The sequence below is a fragment of the Budorcas taxicolor genome, chromosome 18, assembly GCF_023091745.1.
Source record: "Budorcas taxicolor isolate Tak-1 chromosome 18, Takin1.1, whole genome shotgun sequence".
Classification (NCBI taxonomy): Eukaryota; Metazoa; Chordata; class Mammalia; order Artiodactyla; family Bovidae; genus Budorcas; species Budorcas taxicolor.
Genome location: NC_068927.1, coordinates 58,011,419 through 58,030,179, shown reverse-complemented (window position 1 = coordinate 58,030,179; position 18,761 = coordinate 58,011,419). Strand labels below are relative to the sequence as shown.

At 60.7% G+C, this 18,761-nt stretch overlaps 2 protein-coding genes across 2 annotated transcripts in view; one reads left to right on the top strand and one right to left on the bottom strand.

Annotated features, from left to right (window-relative positions):
* Positions 1–481: 481 nt before the first annotated feature.
* CLEC11A (C-type lectin domain containing 11A) lies at positions 482–2,715 on the bottom strand. The gene is made up of 4 exons (XM_052656103.1): positions 2,446–2,715; positions 2,023–2,212; positions 1,507–1,698; positions 482–1,145 (listed from the first exon to the last, which is right to left on the bottom strand). Exons 1-4 carry the CDS (start codon positions 2,590–2,592, stop codon positions 700–702), a joined length of 975 nt encoding a protein of 324 aa, XP_052512063.1. The 5' UTR covers positions 2,593–2,715; the 3' UTR covers positions 482–699.
* Positions 2,716–9,249: 6,534 nt separating this feature from the next.
* Positions 9,250–18,761, top strand: part of SHANK1 (SH3 and multiple ankyrin repeat domains 1) — a 46,898-nt gene continuing 37,386 nt past the window's right edge. The window contains exons 1-7 of the mRNA XM_052656083.1: positions 9,250–9,504; positions 9,748–9,951; positions 10,665–10,736; positions 12,298–12,406; positions 12,510–12,661; positions 15,258–15,425; positions 15,811–15,927. Of these exons, the coding sequence (XP_052512043.1) occupies positions 9,250–9,504; positions 9,748–9,951; positions 10,665–10,736; positions 12,298–12,406; positions 12,510–12,661; positions 15,258–15,425; positions 15,811–15,927 (1,077 nt within the window). The remainder of the gene's footprint in view (positions 9,505–9,747; positions 9,952–10,664; positions 10,737–12,297; positions 12,407–12,509; positions 12,662–15,257; positions 15,426–15,810; positions 15,928–18,761) is intronic.

Below are 18,761 nucleotides of genomic sequence, written 5' to 3'. Positions count from 1 at the left end.
AGGTCCTTATGCTTGTGTCTAAACACAGGCCCTGGAGTTGGGGGAAGGGGAAGGGGGCAGGGCAGTGCCTGACTTTACATGACATTATGGTACCACCTGATGAGTCAGCTTAAAAAAAAGAAAAATTAAATGGGAGTCTTTCCTGCAGGACTTCTCAGAGCCTTTAGCTCCTTTGTGCTTCCCAGATCTCTTTGATCAGGGCCAAGGCCAAGGCCTGGGACAATGACTGACAGGCTCTGGGTCCCAAAGACCTTGAGTAGGGGGCACAATGCAGGCGGAGGTGTTAGCCGCGTGTGCCTTCGTGGACTCCAGACGTCTGTGCACAGGAGCAGATGACCATGCGTACGTATGCACATGTGTTCTCTATCACTCTGATCTGGGGCTCGAATAATACCTGTAAGAGGGGGACAGCCCTTGCCCCGCAAAAAGATAAAAGGTCAAAAGTGCCTCCACTGCCTACTCAAGTGAGATTCCACAACGCTTTATTGGCGCGGGACCTAGCCTCGTGCCCACCGCCTCCGGGAAAGACAGGCAAGGAAGGGATCCCGGCCCCGCAGGAGTCCCCCAGGGATCGGCCAGCCAGGGAAAACACATTTCCATCCGCGGGCAAGGAAGGAAGGAACGGTGTCTTTGCGGGGAGCATAGCCCAGGCACAGGGCGGGTAGTGGGGCGGAGTGGAGAGGCGGGGAGCCGGCCCCGCTAATAGGGGAACTCGCAGACGTAGTAGAGGCGCCGATCGCAGTCGTGGTCCCACCAGGAGCCATCGTCCGAGGCCTGAGCCACGCAGTTCTCGAGCACGCCGCCGTTGGGCTGGTTGGGGCTGAGCGGGTGCGGCGAGGCGCTGGGCCGGGGGCCGGGCTCAGGGCTGGGGGCGCGGTGCCAGGCGAAGAAGGATACGCGCTGGCCGTTCTCGAAGAGGTAGAGGCCCTCGGCGCGCCGGTCGTGCACGCCCAGCCACACGGGCCAGTTGTAGGGGGCGAGCGCCGCGCGCAGGTAGCGGGTGAGCGTCTCCATCTGCCGACTGTCTGCGGGCTGAGCCAGGCTCCCGCCCCGCGCCACGCACCGAGCCTGCGCCGCCGCCTGAGCCTCGAAGTCGCGCGAGAGCAGGAAGCACTTATGGCCAAGACGCGCCCCCTTCAGGCAGCCTGCGGGCGGGGCGAGACGGGGCCGAGCGGAGGCGGGGTTAGTGCCTCGGGGGCGGGTCGAGGGCGGGACCAGAGCATCCCGGAGCCAGTGACAGAGCCGCCAGGGGGCGTGGCCAGGCCGCGGGGCAGGACCGTAGGGGGCGTGGTGCGGCCGGAGCAGGGTCTGCTCACTAGCACAGTGGGGACCACGTTCACCCTCCCCACCAGCAAGCACACCCCAAATCCTCGAGGGCCGCCCCACCTAGCCCCTGACACCTAGGGTCCTCACGTCTCAGACACCCTTCGGGGCTCCCCTCTCCCCACCGGTCCGCGGCCTGACCTGGATCGTCCCTCCTTCCCCGCCCGGCGGGATGCGACTCACCCTCTAAGCGGCCATGCTCGCGCTCTGCGCGGCTCTGCGCCTCCTGCAGGGCTTGCACGGCGTCGCGGGTGTCGCCCGCCACTTCCCTCAGCTGCCGCAGCCCCCGAGTAAGCTCGGCCACGCGGGTGTCCAGCGTGTGCAGACGGACGTGCACCTGGTGCAGGCCTGCGTCCAGGCCGGCCAGGCGACCCACTGCGGGTGGACAGGGCGCACGCTGGACGGGGATCCTGGGGGCGGAGCCAGGGGACCGGAGGACCTGGAGGGGACCCGGGACCTACGGCTTCTGGGGCGGAGTTGGGGTGAGGGGTGGGGGCCCTCAAGACTTCTGGAAGGTAGGGGCCGGTGGCCACCCCAGTCTCTTGAGAGGCAAAGCCGGGGACCCGGAGCTCCTGGGTGTGAGGACTCCGAGCTGGGCGGTGGGCAACTGAAAAATCCTGGGGCAGGGAAAGGACGGTTCGTTTCTGTGAAAATGACCACGGAAGCCAAGGGGGCAGGGCGGAGCTAAGGATTACTTACGGATATAAGTGATGGCGTCCTCCGGGGTGGGAGAGGGGCTGGGGCTGACGTGGGGGGTCGATGTGGGTTCCTCCTCGCCTTCCTCCCCCTGCCCGTTCTCCTCGGTCGCCCAGGCCCCCCTGCCTTCAGAGTTTCCCTCGGGATTTTGATCTCCCCTCCTAGCAGGCAGCCCCAGCGCTTCCTGTAAATGCTAAGGCAAGGAGGGTGATCAGGGCCAGGCTGGCAGCTACCTTCAGACTCCCCAGACGCCCCTTTCCAGCTGTCAGCTGGCTGTCTGCCCTCTTCTCTGAACCCATCACCTTCATCCTCCGAGCCTATCCCATCCCTCCCGTTGCCCATTCTTCTAACCCTGGAATACACTCCTCCCAAGCCCACAGTCGCCCACCCGGACCGCCACTAGAGTCCCAGCAATCTCCAACTCACCTTCAGCATCAGGGCTTCCCTCTCCCGCTCCTCCTCCTGGGCGCCACCCCAGCCCCCCTCCCACTCCCTCTCAGCTCCCCGAGCCCCATGACTGAAGCCCAGGAGCTGGGGTACCACCAGCGCGCCAAGGAGCCAGGCGGCCTGCATCAGGCTGGTCTCGGAGCACCCAAGGCTGCAGAAGGGTGTGTCTCGGAGGAGAAGAAGGATGTTTCTGGGGACCTGGAGTGCGTGCTGATTACCAGCCCCCTGTTTCGCGCCTCTCCCAGCTTCTCTCTGGTCCCTCTCCTCCCAACTCTTGTCTCTGTCGTTGGTCTCTGCTCCTCTGTGTGTGTCTCTCCCCGCCTCTCTTGGCTCCCCGGAGGCCCTGCCTCTGTGGCCGGAAACCTCCAACGTTCCAAAGCTTGGATCCCGCCTTGGGTCTCCACACACGCCCTCCTCTTCCCACTTTCCAGAGCTTGCTTCCGTCCCGTCCTGCTCTTCCCTTCTGCCTCGGCCAGAAGCTCCAGAAGGTCAGGAGGATGAAGCCAGCTCCCCAAGGGATCCTGGGGGCTCAGCCTCTGCCCAGGAACCTCCTCAGGGAGTTGACAGGGCTTGGCCCTGCTTCCCTCTCCTCTCCCTGGCCACGCCTCAGGTCAGGGGAGACCTCAAGGTCTTGCTAAGGTTGTTATTATCCTGTGGCCACCGTTGCCCACACACCCTGCGGAAGGAGGCTCTCATAGTATTCTCAGGCTCTTGAGCACCTCCTGCCCCCCAGATCTCCCATCCTGCCCTCCAGGCCCTTGCCCCAGATCCAGATGAGCATCTGTGCCTGTCTGTGGGGATCTGTGCAAAGAGCACACGTGTGGCTTGGGTGCAGCCCCCAGAAAGGTGGGGCTCTTGGATCCATCTGCCATGCTTTCCTGGAAGCCTCCTGCAGTCTGGGTCCTGGTTGGGGGTGACACAGGGAATTCCAGCTGTTCACAGACCCCACAGACAGCTTCATCTGGGTGAGGGGCGGGGGCAGAGGTGAGGGTGGAGATTGGGTGGGGTCCGAGAAGATTTCTCCAGGAGGTGGAGTAAGCAGCTGCTGGGCTGGGTGCACAGAGAGCTCTGAGCGTTGAGAGCTACTTCATCTCCCGCCTGGACCACTGCAGTCCTCTCCTCCTGCCTCTCCCCCTCCTTCCTCCAGAGCCCCTCCAATCCACGCAGCCTGCCGCAGCCAGAGCAATGCTTCCAAACCGTAAATCAGATCACATCACTCCCCACTCCCCTGCTCCCCCCCAGCTTCCCATCATGTGCGGGAGTGAAGCCAAACCCTGGCCTCAGCACAGGCCTGGCCTACCCAGCCTGGGGGTGAGCAGGGAAGGGTGGGTCCTTTGCACCTCTGCAAACTCATCACCCCCACTCCCTTCACCGCCCCCCTCCAAGCTCCAGCCACACTGATCTCTTTGCTACTTCCTGAATGCTAAGCTCCTTCCCGCTTCAGAGCTTTTGCACCAGCCTTTTCCTCCTTCTAGAAGGCTCTTCCCCCCAGCTCCTTCTCATCACTGAGGTCTCAGCTCAGAGAGGCCTTCCTCGGATAGTTTATTCAAACACCCCCTTTTATCTTTTTGGCTGAATCAAGACCAGCCTTGTCTTGCTGGCTTGTTTACCTGTTTGGTGTCTGTCTCTCGCCAATGAAGGCAGGCATCCCTGTTCATGGCTGTATCCTTGAAGCTAGGACAGGGCCAACCCAGCACATAGTAGGTACTCAGTCAATTGAACAAGGAAAGGAGCCTTCCCTGGCAGCGGGGTCACAGCTCAGCCAAAAGACTGAACCCTCCATGAATGTGTTTAAGTGGAAACTCCGGTTTCCTGTGGCCCTGGGAGTGGGGTGGGGGTGCCTGGCGACCAGGGTAGAGGTGACGAGGGCAGTGGTGGGGAGGCTGCAGAGGCAGGAGCAGCAGGAGGCTGGCCATGCCCACTCCATGCCAGACCCGTGAGTCATGTAGGGCTTCCCCAGCTTCAGCCAGGCGGGCAGTGCCAGGATCGCAGGGCCCACTCTTCCAGGGGGGACACCGAAGCTCAGAGAGGGGACAGCTGGGCCTGCTGGAGGTTACCAGCACAGCAGCGGCAGCAAGCAGAAGCTTCTGGCTCCTGGCACGAGCAGGGCATCTGCCCTTAGCTGCCGGGAGCCCCAGGATGGGACCTTGGAAATCAACACAGCCAGACTTTTCCATTTTCCAAGAAAGCAAAGGGCAGTGTGACCTTGGGCAGGCTGCCCACTGCCTCAGAGCTCGGCCCTCTCTTGGGCACCCATGAAGAGCCTGGGGAACCCTCACCGAGAGCTGATGTCCAGGCCGAGAAAAGCCTCATAAACCGTAGAAAGGGTACATAACCCCTCTCACTGCTGGTGCCGACACACACAGGCAGCTGTTTTCTCCCCAGGCCCAGCTGCTCACCACCTGGGCTGGTAGGGGTGAATCCAGAACTGGGTCTCCTGGGGCAGCTGGGCTGGCACCTGTTCCCGCTCATCCCATGGCACCCCAGAGCCTGCAGCTGGACGCGCACCCAGAGGCTGCCTGGAACTGCCCTCCACAGGTGCCTGGGCTCCAGCTGGTGGCCCCCGGGGGAGCTGTTGGAGCTGGGAGAAGGGTAGGGGCCTGGGGCTGTGGCAACGCAATCACCGCTGCCCTATGCGATCAGCCCGGTCTCTGCGGGTGTGTCCCACACACCATGCAGAGATGGCTGGGGGGATCGTGTGTGACAAAGAAAGATATGCAGTGGAGATATCACTATGGAGTGGCCAGTAGTGAACCCCAGCACACAGTAGGGGGACTTTGAGCCAGGCCACCTGTCTCTGATTCTGGCCACCACCTCTTGCTGGCTGGGTGACCGTGGGCAAATTGCTTAACCTCTCTGGGCCTCAGTTTCCCCCTCTCGTCGTAAATGGGGATGGTGCAAGTCCCTAGCCCGGAGGACTACGGTGTGCAAAGTTGAGGAGTAAACCCAGCACAGAGCCGGGCACACAGGAAGTGCTCAAGAAATGTCAGAGAGAATTATCGGGAAGGAAGTGGTGGTGCAGGGTCGTGCCTCTCGATGGGCCTGTGCACACCTGTGTGATGGCCGGCCAGGGCACGGTGGATGAATGTGATGGAGACAAAGCACACGTCTCCCTGTGGTTCTGTGTCTCTGTTTCAGGGTTGCGTGTGAGCTGGAGCTCTGAGCAAGCACAGCGGGCTGCGTGCCCGTGTGTGGGGTGGGTAGACGCGTGTGCTCTGCCGTGTGCATGCTCCGACACACGGGTGTGATATGTACATGATGTAGCTGGCTGTGCTCATGGTAATGTATCCTGTGAGAGCCCGCACGCCCTGGAGAAGATGTGTATGTGGAGACGTCTGCAGGGGCAGGGCTGGGGAGCGACTCGCTGCACCTGTGCCTTGCGGGAAGGTGTGTGTGTGCTGGGCGGACAGGACAGGAATCTATAGCTCTCACCATCCAGTTTGGGGGTGTAGAGTCTAGCAACGAATACTTAATTGCACCCTACTGTGTGTAGAGGTGGTGGGGGCGCCCTGGGAAGGGGCGGTCCTGGGGGGGTGCGGGGAGAGGTACCCTTAGGGGGGCGGAGCCCCATCGCCGGGGTACTGGGGCAAGCAGGGGTGGAGTCAGGGTTCGGAGATCTGGCGGCGGAGAGGAGCGGTGGGGGAGGGCAGGGGAGGGGGCGGAGCCGGCCCGGGGGGGGGGATGGGCGAGGTTTGGGGGCGCTGGGAGGGGCGATGTCTCCTCCGCCGGCTCCCGGAGGGAGGGGAGAGGGCGGAGGGAGGGAGAGAGGGAGGGAGAGAGAGGGAGAGTCCGGGTGAGGGAGAGACAGCGAGAGCGAGAGAGCGAGCCGGGAGGCAGAGGAGGCGCGGAGCGGGCGGCGGCGGCGGCGGCGGCGGCGGCGGCGGCGGCGGCGGCGGCGGCGGCGGCCTGAGGCCGAGGAGAGGAGCCGGCGAAGACGCGGCGCCCGGAGCCGGCCGGCCGGAGCCGGGGGCGGGCTAGCTAGGAGGGGCGCGGCGGCCGCGGCGCAAGGGGGGGCGCTCTGCGGATGGCCAGGCCCGGCCCGCGGGGGGGGTGAGGTCCGCGACCCCCCCGCCCGCCCCCCCGGCCCCCGCCCGCCCCCTCCCCGGGCCCGCTCGCCCTCCGGGGCGGTGGGGCATGGCCTGAGGGTCCCCCGTCTCCGGGGGGGTGGGGGGTGGGGGGGAGGGGGGAGGGGCCGCGGGCGCCGCCGACCGGGACTCAGCAGCCCCGCCAGGCAGGTAAGGGGGCCGAAAACCGGGGGTCTGGGTTGGGGGGGGAAGCGCGGGCCCGGGGCCGCGGGCGGGGGCGGGGGCGCCCCGGACGTCCTTGGCCGAGCGCCGGGCTCCCGGCCCGGGTGTGCGGTGGGGGGCGGGGGTGAGGAGGGGAGCGTTGCCCCGGGCGACGCCAATTGGGTTACGCCCGGGTTCCCCGTGCCCCGTCCCGGATCGCGGACTTGCTGGGGGCCATGCGGCCCCGTAGCCCCCTGCCCGAACCCGCCTCCCCGCGCTCCGGGGCCGAGGGTTCGGTCGCGGTACCCGCCTCCCGGCCAGCCCGGCCTGGCCACTCCCCCGCCTCGCCCATCGCGGCCCACCTGGGCCTCCTGGACCCCTCCTGCGGCCCCACCCCTCGAGGCCCCTCGCCGAGGTCATTCCGGCGCCCACACCCTCCAGCGGGGATCTGAGCCTCGGCCTCCGCCGCCCCCTTCGACCCCCTGTGGTTTCGGCTTCTCCTTCCAGACTCGTCCAATCCCCTCCCACCCTTTCACGAGCTCCCTGCATCCCAACCCGGTCCCCGCTTCCTTCCCCACGGGCCGGCGCGCCCCCTCGGCTCCCGCCCCCGAGTCCTGCTCCCGGGGGCCTCCGCCCCCTCTCCGCGGACCCGGGCTCTCCCCCACCAGTTTCTCGGCCCCAGCCCGGGCTCCCTCTGCCCGCCTCTCCTCTCCTCTCTCCGCCTCCATTCATTCTCCCGGGCCGGCTCTCGGCCACGCCGGCAGCCTCCCCCGGCCGTACCCCCGCAGCCTCCCAGGGCACCCCCTCTTTCCCCTTTCTCCCCCCCCCCCCCCCCCCCGCCGATTCCTCAGCCCGTCTCAGTACCAGCTGCGTGCCAGCTATTCTTAGCCGCGGAGCGTTTGATTCATGCCGCCCCGGCGGAGTGTGCCCGCTCCCTCCCTCGGGGCCTGAGGGGGAGGGGCCCGAGCTGGTCCTGGGGGTTGGGGGCAGCCGCACGCGCCGGGGTCCCGGCGAGCTTTGCTTTCAGGAGTCCGTGGAGGCTGGGGGAGGGGGTCAGCCGGGGTCAGCAGAGGGGGAGTGGCTGCCAGCCCCAGGTCTGGAGGTGGGAGTGGAGTCGCCGGGTAGGAGGAGGCCAGGGGGTCTCCGCCAGGGCCAAGTAGGGGAGGCTCTGCTGGGTACCCAGAAGGGGAGGGGGCCGTGGCCACGCGTAGGGGAGGGGGTGGCCAGCCCATGGCTGGAGGCTGGCTCACCCACAGTTCTTGAAACTCTCCTCCTCCCCCCGCACACGTTTTGTCTTCCCTCCCCAACCCCCCCCAGCCCATCCCCACTCCCCCAAAGTCAGCAGTACCCTCCACTGCTTCCCATCTCCATGGCAACGTGCAGGAGCCGGGCCTGGTGTTGGGGGGAGGGACCAGACCAGACATTCTGGTTTCCGGTGCTGGGGTGGGAGGGGGGGAGAAAACGCGGAAGAAGGGCCCCATCTGGACTCACCCTTATAAGACCAATTCAGGGGCGAAGAACAGTGGGGATCTGAAAAATAGTGGAGATCTCACCCCCACCCCCCAGACTCTCATCCCACTCCTTAGCCTCCCTCCCAGCCCCCCAGTCTCCCTCAGAGTGGGCCCCCCAGGACCAGGCAATGCCTGTCCTTCCATCCAGCAGCGCCAGGCCTCGAACACCCCCGCAGGTCACCTACTGACGCCCTACACCCACCCAGGCCACTGCAAGGCTGTCACCTGGACAGCCCTGCCAGGGCCAGTCTCCCCACCCACCCACACACCTTCTCAAGATGCACCCCCCCGGAAACTTGCATAGGCCACCTCTTGTGGTTCCCCCCGGGGGACATCTCATGCCTGGTACTCTCTGCCCCGGCCGGGTGCCCCTGCCCCCTGGGATGCTGGCTCTCCAGCCGCCCTCCATACACGCGGTCAGCCACACTTCAGTGAAGTCACCGGCTCCACCCTAGGCTCAGGGCACCTCCCTCTCCCCCTTACTACATCTCAGTCTCCTTGCGGTCATCCAGGAGGCACCAGGAGCAGAAGGCGGGGAGGACCCTGGGAGAGGAGGGGCCAGGCTGGGGCCAGGAGGGCAGGGTGCCGGTGGGTCGCCCACCTGTCTGTCCTGGGCTAATTTTAGCTGCATTATCCCTGGCCTGGCAAAGTGGGCCAGCGGCTCCCGCGGTGATTCTGCGGTTTCTGGGACACCACCGCGCTGGGTCAGCGGCAAAGTGGGGCGCAGGAGGGGCGGGGGGCTGCGAGCAAGGCCAAGGGCAGGGAAGGAGACACGTGCAGGCAGCATGGCAGGGCTGGTGGTGGGGGGGGCGTGTGTGCCGGGAGTTCGGGAGAGAGCTTGGAGGCGGTAGGAGTGTCTGGGGGTGTGTCCAGCCTCCTGCCTGCCTCCCTCGGGCAGCTTGGAGCCGCTGCCCTGGACCGTGTTTGTCCACTGAGTGCGCCTGTGGCCTCCAAAGGGCCTGGGCTCCTGGTCTGACCGCCACCCCGCCCCCTCCCCCGCCAGCCGCCTGTGATGCTGCCGTCCCCCATCGCCCCGTGGCCCCACGATGACCCACAGCCCCGCGTCAAGCGAAGAAGAGGAACGCCACAGTGCCAGCGAGTGTCCCGAGGGGGGCTCAGAGTCCGACAGCTCCCCAGACGGGCCCGGGAGAGGCCCCCAGGGGACCCGGGGCCGGGGCAGCGCAGCACCTGGTAGCCTGGCCTCGATCCGAGGCCTCCAGGGCCGCTCCATGTCCGTCCCAGACGACGCCCACTTCAGCATGATGGTTTTTAGGATCGGCATCCCTGACCTTCACCAGACAGTGAGCGACAGGCCCCTGGCCGGCGGATGGGGGGCGGGGGAGAGGGGCTGGTGGGAGACAGGGACCACCGGAGTCTGCATGGGGAGGGGGGAAGGGGAAGGGGTTCTGGATTCCATCACACATGGCCCCCACTGCCAGATCCCCATGGGTTTCCCCCAGCCCTCTTCTGTCCTGGGAATCACCCACAGCCCTCTGCAGACCACCTCAGGCCCCTTCTCTCTCTCCTGTCGCCTCCTCCACCAGAAATGCCTGCGCTTCAACCCCGATGCCACCATCTGGACGGCCAAGCAGCAGGTGCTTTGTGCCCTGAGCGAGAGCCTCCAGGATGTGCTCAACTATGGCCTGTTCCAGCCGGCCACCTCGGGCCGGGACGCCAACTTCCTGGAGGAGGAGCGACTGCTGCGGGAATATCCCCAGTCCTTCGAGAAGGGGGTGCCCTACCTGGAGGTGAGACCCCCACAGCCTTCCCAGCCCCTTCACAGATGCGAGCAGGCATCTGCCCACTCCCCGTTTTTTCTCCCAGCCCAGCCCTCAGCAAGGGAAAACCCCGTGGGCACTTCTGGCTATAAAGTGCGCCCTAAAAATCGCGGGGCTTCCCTGGTGGCTCAGAGGGTAAAGAATCTGCCTGCAATGCAGGAGACACAGATTCCATCCCTGGGTTGGGAAGATCCCCTGGAGGAGGGAATGGCAACCCACTCCAGTATTCTTGCCTGGAAAATCCCGTGGACAGAGAAGCCTGATGGGCTACAGTCCATTGGGGTCGCAAAGAGTCGGACACGACTGAGTGACTGAACACTTTGACTTAACAATCAGAATCAGAGAGGCCTGCGTTCAAATTAACAGGTCGTTCTTGCCTCTGACTGGTCAGCGGCATGGCCTTGGGTGAGTCATTTCCCTGCCCCAGGTTTCCCCTGGCCTATCAAAGTGGGAAAGGGTTCCCAATGAGAGTGGTTATTCTAGAGCATTCCCCTGGGGTCCAGACACCTTAGGGGTTGCAGTCCACAGGCCCATAGTGGCCCAGCAGCCCTCTACCCACCCAGCCAAGACTCTGGGGCTATTTTTCGTCCTGACCCTGCACTAACTCTTCCCTGGCTCAGAAGAGGTTTAGACCCCTGACTCTGAGTCTTTTGTCTCTCCCATCACCCCACCTGTGGCCTCAGTTCCGATACAAGACCCGTGTTTACAAGCAGACCAACCTGGATGAGAAGCAGCTGGCCAAGTTGCACACGAAGGTGAGAGGACCCAGCTGGCACTCACGCCACCCCAACCTGGAGCCCCCTTCCCTAACTACTTTCTCTCCTACCTCTTCCCGACAACCCTCCAAACCTTCTTTTCTTCTGCCAGCATCCCCCACTTAACTTGGGATGCTGTGTCATATTTGGGACAACCCCAAATGCACCTGATGTCTCCATCACAGCCTTTCATTAAAAAAAAAAACAAAACTTTTTATTTTGAACTGGAGTATAGCTGATTAACAACGTTGTGATAGTTTCAGGTGGACAGGGAAAGGACTCGGCCGTATATAGACATGTGTACCTTCTCCCCCAAACTCCTCTCCCCTCCAGGCTGGCACATAACGTTGAGCAGAGTTCCATGTGCTGTCTAGTACATCCTTGTTGGTTATCCATTTTAAACACAACAATGTGTACAGGACCTTCCCAAAGTCCTTAACTATCCCTTCCCGCCTCTAGCATACATCAGAGCCTTTCTCATCTTCTCTCTTTGCGCCTCTGCCCAGGCTCATGCCATTTCCACCTGGCTCCCACTTTCTTCATCCTTGGATTCTCCCTTCTCATCTCCTGCCCCCACCCCCAGCCAACGTGGCCTGCGACTCTGGTATCTAGTGTCCCTCTGTCTAGGGGCAGTTTCATAGACAGCCTGCAGTTCACACAATCCCAGAGCCTGAATCTCTACCAGATCCAAGGATACGCTCCTCCACAGCCATTTATCCTCCTGGCATCTTGCTCTCTGGGGCTTCCCTGGTGGCTCAGTGGTAAAGAATCTGCCTGACAATGCAAGGGGCACAGGTTTGATCCCTGGGTGGGGAAGATCCCCTGGAGGAGGAAATGGCATCCCACTCCAGAGAATTCTTGCCTGGAGAATCCCATGGCCAGAGGAGCCTGGCGGGCTACTGTCCGTAGGGCCGCAAAGAGTTGGACACGACTGAGCGACTTAGTTGTGTACTCACACACCTTGCCCTCCAGTCCTCAGGCTGTATGTCGCCTGCATCTCCTCTGGTCCCCTGAAAGCTGGGAGGAAGTCAGGGGGCTGCTTCGGTCAGAAGTGAAATGAACGATCCTTGACACTTGGGAAGAAAGCTCGCTGGCTGCTTCTTATCCTCAGCCCCACCCCACCATGCACTTGTCTCTGTCCTCCCCCCGAACAGTCCATCTATCCAGACCTGTACCATCTGCGGGAGCAGCCAGCCACATACGGCCCCTGGGGTACCTGTGGTGTACCAGGTCCAAACTGAGCCTCACTATGAGCGTGAAATACACAGCGGATCTTGAAGACTCAGTACCCCTGAAAGTATCTCAGTAATAAATTTCGTGTGGATTACCTGTTGAATCAGTAATATTGTGGATATATATGATAGACTAAAAACAGATAGGTCATCAAAGTGAATTTCAATATAATTGGAAGGTCTTCTTCCTTTAGAAAAGTGGTGGCTACTAGGGACTTCTCGATGGCATGTGTGGCTTGCTATGTGATTCCACTGGACAGCGCTGCTCCAGACCCAGCCTTTCCCCCTTCCTCCCTGACCGCCTGTCTTCTCTCTCATCTGCGACTCAGACGGGGTTGAAGAAGTTCCTGGAGTACGTGCAGCTCGGGACATCCGATAAGGTGGCACGGCTGCTGGACAAGGGGCTGGACCCCAATTATCACGACTCAGATTCAGGAGGTAGGGAGCGGGCGGCGGGGCGGGGTGCTTTGGGAGGGCTGGGGAGTCAGGGACGACGAGGCCCAGGGGCTGCACATGACCAGCCTTTCCCCCCGCCTCCCAGAGACCCCCCTGACGCTGGCTGCTCAGACTGAAGGCTCTGTAGAGGTGATTCGAACCCTATGCCTGGGTGGGGCGCACATCGACTTCCGGGCCCGGGATGGCATGACTGCGCTACACAAGGCCGCCTGTGCCCGCCACTGCCTCGCTCTGACGGTGAGGTTTCAGATCCTCCTGGGACCCTCCCCAGAGCCCAGAGACATCCCGAGTGACCGTGTTCTTCGCCCAGACTGCGTTCGGCCAATCCCCCCAGCCCCTCCATCCACCTCCCCCCTCCACAGTCATTCCTCTGACTGCACCCAAAACCCTCCTGGGACCTATGGGAGCCCCCACCCTCCCCAGTTCAAGGCTCGTGATCAGCTATGGCCGATGGTCATGCGGACCCTTGCCCTGCCCCCAGGTAGATCATGCTAACTTCCTGACACCCAGAACTTCTCCAGCCCTGCTGAGCCAGCAGTCCACACCTACCTCTGTCTGCCCAAGGTGTAGACTCTTCCTGGTGCCCTTTATTTTTTATTTTTTGGCCACATGGCACAGCATGTAGGATCTTAGTTCCCTGACCAGGGATTGATCCTGTGCCCCGTGCACTGGACATGCAGGGTCTTAACCACTGGCCCACCAGGGAAGTCCCCTGGTGCCCTTTAAAATACAGAGTGAGCTTCCCACCGTGCCCCCAGACACCATTGCCCCATCGCTCCCCCAAGACACTGGTTCTCATGCTTCCCAACTCAGCCCTTCCGTTCACTTCTCAACCTGCAGCTCACACTCCCAGTACCCCACCTTTACTCACCTGAAATACAACTGCTACTCTTTGTGACCCCATGGACTGCGGCACACCAGGCCTCCCTGTCCATCACCAACTCCTGGAGTTTACTCAAACTCATGTCCATTGAGTCAGATGCCATCCAGTCATCTCATCCTCTGTCGTCCCCTTCTCCTCCTGCCCTTAATCTTGCCCAGCATCAGAGTCTTTTCCAATGAGTCGGCTCTTTGCATCAGGTGGCCAGAGTGTTGGAGCTTCAGCTTCAGCCTCAGTCCTTCCAATGAATATTCAGGATGGACTTCCTTTAGGATGGACTGGTTTGATCTCCTCACTGCCCCAGTATAGTGCCTAAAATGTGCCTTTACAAGCAGATGAACCTCATAGACCCTCAGTATATATACATGGGGGCTTCCCAGGTGGCTCAGAGGTAAAGAATCCTCCTGCAATGCAGGAGACTTGGGTTCAATCCATGAGTTGGGAAGATCCCCTGGAGAAGGAAATGGCACTCACTGCAGTATTCCTGCCTGGAAAATTCCATGGATAGTGGAGCCTGGTGGACTGCAGTCCATAGCGTCCCAAAAGAGTCGGATACCACTGAACGACTGAGTACGCACACATACATTCATGGAGTCAGCTTGCCCGGTCTTATTTTAAAATGTTCTTTCTGTCCTCCTACCCAAGGGCACTTGATCCCTCTTCATCCATAGGTCAGGATAGAGTGCCCTGGAAGTTGTTGGTAAACACCATGGTTCATAGATGATCCAGCCTAACCGGCTTTCCCTTCCCTTCTCCAATTCTTCCCTCAAGAACCCTGAAGGCAGTCAGACAGCAGTCCCAAAGGTCTGCCTCACAGCCCTGGAATTGACAGATCCTCTTCATGCACCCCCCTCCCCCAAACCCCTTCTCCCACCTGCTTCCCAGGTGGCTCTAGTGGTAAAGAACCCTCCTGCAAAGGCAGGAGACATGAAAGATGTGGGTCCCATCCCTGGGTCTGGAAGGTTCCCCTGGAGAAGGAAATGGCAACCCACTCCAGCATTCTTGGCTGGAGAATCCCCATGGACAGAGGAGCCTGGTGGGCTACAGTCCATGGGGTCGCAAAGAGTCAGACAGGACTGAAGCAACTTAGCACATACACACATACGCACATACCCCCAAACCCCACTCCTGCTCACACCCAATCCCTCCCTCCCAGGTCTGCGCTTGTGCAATCCAGCAGCCACTAGCCACGGGCAGGGGAGGGGGGGCTGTTTAGATTTAAATAGAAGAAAATGAACTAAAATTAAAACTTCCGATTCTCAGGCTTACTAGCCACCTTCCAGCGGCTCGGTAGCCCCCCACGCGGCTGCCATGTTGGATCGTGCGGTTGTAACTATTTCCATCACCGCAAATGTTGGAAATGTGCTGTTGGACTGCGCCACCGCTGACTCTGTTCGCACGGCGCTGGCGCCGCCAACACTCCTCACACACTCGAAGCTGCCAGTCTTCCAGGCTCAGATCCATTCCTCAAGGGGGACCACTCCCTGCCCCTACCCCAGCCCCCAGCCCCAGTGAGGCCGAGCCAAGTCACTTTGACCCGACCTTGCCCCCTCTCAGATGCTTTCTCTGCCTCTTGTTGCGATCCAAGACCTCACCACACCTCCCACTCACCCAGGGGCCCTCCTGCATCCAGGCGCCCTTCTCTGACTGGTTCCCCACCACCAGCCTGTTGAGTAGGTGGGCACTGGCTCATGGGGGAAGGCTGGGCAGGATTTCAGAGTGGGAGGGAGGGGTCCTCTGGAGGCATCGCCCCAGTCCCTCCATTGTTCACAGAGATGAGAGAGGCCCCGACAGGGCAAGGGCCAGCCTCAAGGTTACTCAAGGGCATCGTGGCAGCATCAGCTCTGGCTCTGACCCTGTGTGGGGTTACCCAGGTCTCTTGGTCCAACTGGCCCTTGATAACGAGCCACTACTTGTGTGATTATCATCTTTTTTTTTTTTAACCTTTCCTAGGCGCTCCTGGATCTTGGGGGCTCCCCCAACTACAAGGACCGCCGAGGGCTGACTCCCCTGTTCCACACGGCTATGGTGGGGGGTGATCCCCGCTGCTGCGAGCTGCTCCTGTACAACAGGGCCCAGCTGGGCATAGCTGATGAGAACGGCTGGCAGGAGATTCACCAGGTGCTCCCACTAGGCCTAGAGGGGTTGAGGGTGGCATGGGCGGCGCGTGGGCCCCGAGGGTGGGCAGGGATCAGGGACCTTAGTCCAGGGGTCTAGGGCTGCGGGTGCTGGGGTCCTCCCAGGGGATGGAGGTGGGAGTAGCATGGTCCCCAAAGAGGAAGCATAGAGGTGTCACCACCAGGACTCTGAGGAGTTAGCCTGGAGGCCTGAGCCTTGGAACGACTGGTGGCGTTGACAGCGTGGGTCCCTAAGCAAAAATGGGGCCTCAGAGGGGAAGGAAGGGGGAGTGGCGGATGCAGGGCTGCCTGGCCTCCAGGTGAAGGAGAGAGAGAGATGCTGTGGCCAGGTGGGTCTGACCTGGGCTCTGGCCCCCGGTCCCCTCCAGGCCTGCCAGCGGGGTCATTCTCAGCATCTGGAACATCTGCTCTTCTACGGAGCTGAGCCTGGAGCCCAGAACGCCTCAGGGAACACGGCCCTGCACATCTGTGCCCTCTACAATAAGGTCTGCTCTCCTCCTGACTCCTGTCTCCCACCACCCGCCTGGTGCCCCCCGCCCCGCTCTTCCACTGTTTCATTCAGTCGTTCATTCATTCATTCAAGAGAGGTTTCCTGAGCTCCTCCCCTGGGTCAGGCTCAGAGCCGGGGGCTGAGGGGAGAGTAGCGAGCAAGACAACCTCCCATCAAGGGACACACCCTGCCAGGGTGAGCCCAAGTGTTCAGAGGGAGGTCACCGGGAATCCAGGTCTCCATAGGGGCCCACATCTGGGCTTGGCCTTGGGGCTGGGTCGGATGGAGGTGGCTCTCAAGAGGATGTCCCATCAGAGCTAAGATGAGCAACAGGTGGTCATGTAGAAGAGGGCAGAAGGGGCATTCTCAGCAGAGGGCACAGTCTAGGCCAAAAAATCCAGAGGGGAGAGGGTCAGGGTTGTTACTGGAAATGCAGGAAACTACAGTGGTCCTATTTCTTTTCTTTAAAAGTTGGTTAAGGTATATTTATTCATTTGTTTGTTTTTGGCGGTACTGGGTCTTCGTTGCTGTTGCGTGGGACTTCAGTTGTGGAGCACAGGCTCAGTAGTCTCCGTGCACGGGCTTCATCGCTCCACAGCGTGTGGAATCTTCCCGGACCAGGGATCGAACCCATGTCCGCTGAATTGGCAGGCAGATTCTTAACCACTAGACCACCGAGGAAGTCCTCCTTTTTAAAAAATTTTTATTTTATGTTGGAGTATACCTGATCCACAGTGTTGTGTTAGTTTCAGGTATACAGCAGTGATTCAATTATATACAGACACATATCCCTTCTTTCTCAGGTCTTTTCCCATATAGGTTATTCCAGTCATTGAGTAGAGTCCCCTGTGCTCCACAGTGAGTCCTTGTTGATTATCTGTTTTATATACACTGTGTATATGTTGGGCTTCCCAGGTAGCACTAGTAATGAACCCACCCGCCAATGCAGGAGAAATAAGACATGCAGGTACAATCCCTGGGTCGGGAAGACCCCCTGGAGGAGGGCATGGCAACCCACTCCAGTATTCTTGCTGGGAAAATCCCACGGACAGAGGAGCCTGGCCGGCTACAGTCCATGGGGTGGCAAAGAGCCAGACACGACTGAAGCGACTTCACTTGCACGCACGCACACAGTGTGTGTATGTTAATCCCCAAGAGCCCTATTTCTAATGGGTCTCCGTTCAGCTGCCAGTGGGGCACCTACTTCAGGGGACAAGGTACAGCCCCCAAAGGGACAAGAGTGTATGGCCCGTTGTGGCGGTTCAGGGCGGGGTGGACGGTCCCCAGCTCAAGCGCTCTGAATGGAGGTGAGCAGTGAAGAGCTGCATGCCCGCTGCAGCTGTGCTGTCCTGGCTGGTTGGGTTGATGAAAGCTGGGGCTTTTAGCCTGATGACCCCAGCTGGTTTGTCACCAGTGCACCAGGGGATCCTGGGCAAATGAGCCCAGGCCCTGAAGCCCCAGTCTTCCCTGCTTCCCAAGGCTCTCTGCCCTTGGAGGGTCTCCCTGCCCTTGGATGGTTGCCTCGGGGTCTTAGGAGGCCAGGGCCTGGCATGCTGCAGTTGATCCATCAGCCTCTTTCCCCCCTCTCCAGGAAGTCTCCCAGAACAGCCCCAGCCCCTTCTCTCTCACCAGAATGTGCAGTGCCAGGATGTGGCAGGTAGCCACGTGCCGCCTTGTGGCAGCGAACAGTTTGCTTGCTCGGCGCCCACCGAGCAGGGAGAACGCAGTGTTTGTCAAATTGCCTGTACTTCCCCTCCCCGGTGCGTCTGTCTCTCCTGCTCCCGATGCGGGCCTCATTCCAGATTTTCTGATCCCACAGCCAATGCACAGGCCAGGGCACCCCAAGCAAGTCCCCTCCCCTCTCTGAGGTTCCATCCGGCTCCCTGAAGTCAGGATAACAGCAGCTGATTGAAGGGGATGAAAGATCATGCATGATAAGTGCTCATCCCTAGGAGGCAGCTATGCTAATAATAATGATTATTATCATTATCATTACTCTTATCAGTCAGGATCTGGTCAGGAGACAGAAACCATACTGTCAATTTGAAAGGGAAAATGTAGTGTATAGATAGAAAGAGAGAGAGAGAGAGAGGATTCTCAGGTGGCGCTAGTGGTAAAGAATCCACCTGCCAAGCAGGAGGCGCAGGTTCAATCCCAGGGTCAGGAAGACCCCCTGGAGGAGGGCATGGCAACCTGCTCCAATATTCTTGCCTGGAGAATCCCATGGACAGAGGAGCCTGGTGGGCTACCGTCCATAGCGTCATACAGACAGGGAACAATTACTCCGAGTGGGTCAGATGAGTCAGCCATTTCCCTCGCCTTGAGCTTCTACTTTCTCATCTGTAAAATGGGTCAGTAACCTCTACCTCGCAAAGGATCAAGGGTGTGAACGTTTGGCTCGCTCTCAGCATGGCACTTAGCAAATAGCTGCTTGACCGACACAAGTTCTTCTCCAACTTTTCTCCCCTCCTCTTCCTTCCCAGACTTTAAGCTTCCCAAAGCCCAGAGCTGGGTCTGAAAGATTTCCTCACTTTCTGCCCCTCTGGTCTTCTGGCCAGCCCATCTAGCCTCTGGTGGTGAGGGTCAGGGCCACGTCTGGGTTGTGAACTCCTCAGGGGTAGGGCTTAAGTCTGATCAAGCGCTCTGTCCCAAGGCCGCGGCGTATAGTAGGCTTAGATGCATCTTTGTTGAATGAGTGAGAGTGAATGAATGAATGATGGGTCAGATACCTTGAATCTCCTGCCAAGACCACACACAGCATCCAGCTCAGAACACTCAACAGGAATTTGGTTCAAGATAGATTGAATGACTCCAGGAATGAATGAACGA

What these genes read in the sequence shown, in the direction of transcription:
- CLEC11A (XM_052656103.1), bottom strand. Translation starts at nt 2,592, where the DNA reads ATGCAGGCCGCCTGGCTCCTTGGCGCGCTGGTGGTACCCCAGCTCCTG. An exon ending in GGACGCCATCACTTATATCC is followed by an intron (nt 1,699 to 2,022) that starts GTAAGTAATCCT and finishes GTCCACCCGCAG; the next exon opens with TGGGTCGCCTGGCCGGCCTG. An exon ending in CGAGCATGGCCGCTTAGAGG is followed by an intron (nt 1,146 to 1,506) that starts GTGAGTCGCATC and finishes CCCCGCCCGCAG; the next exon opens with GCTGCCTGAAGGGGGCGCGT.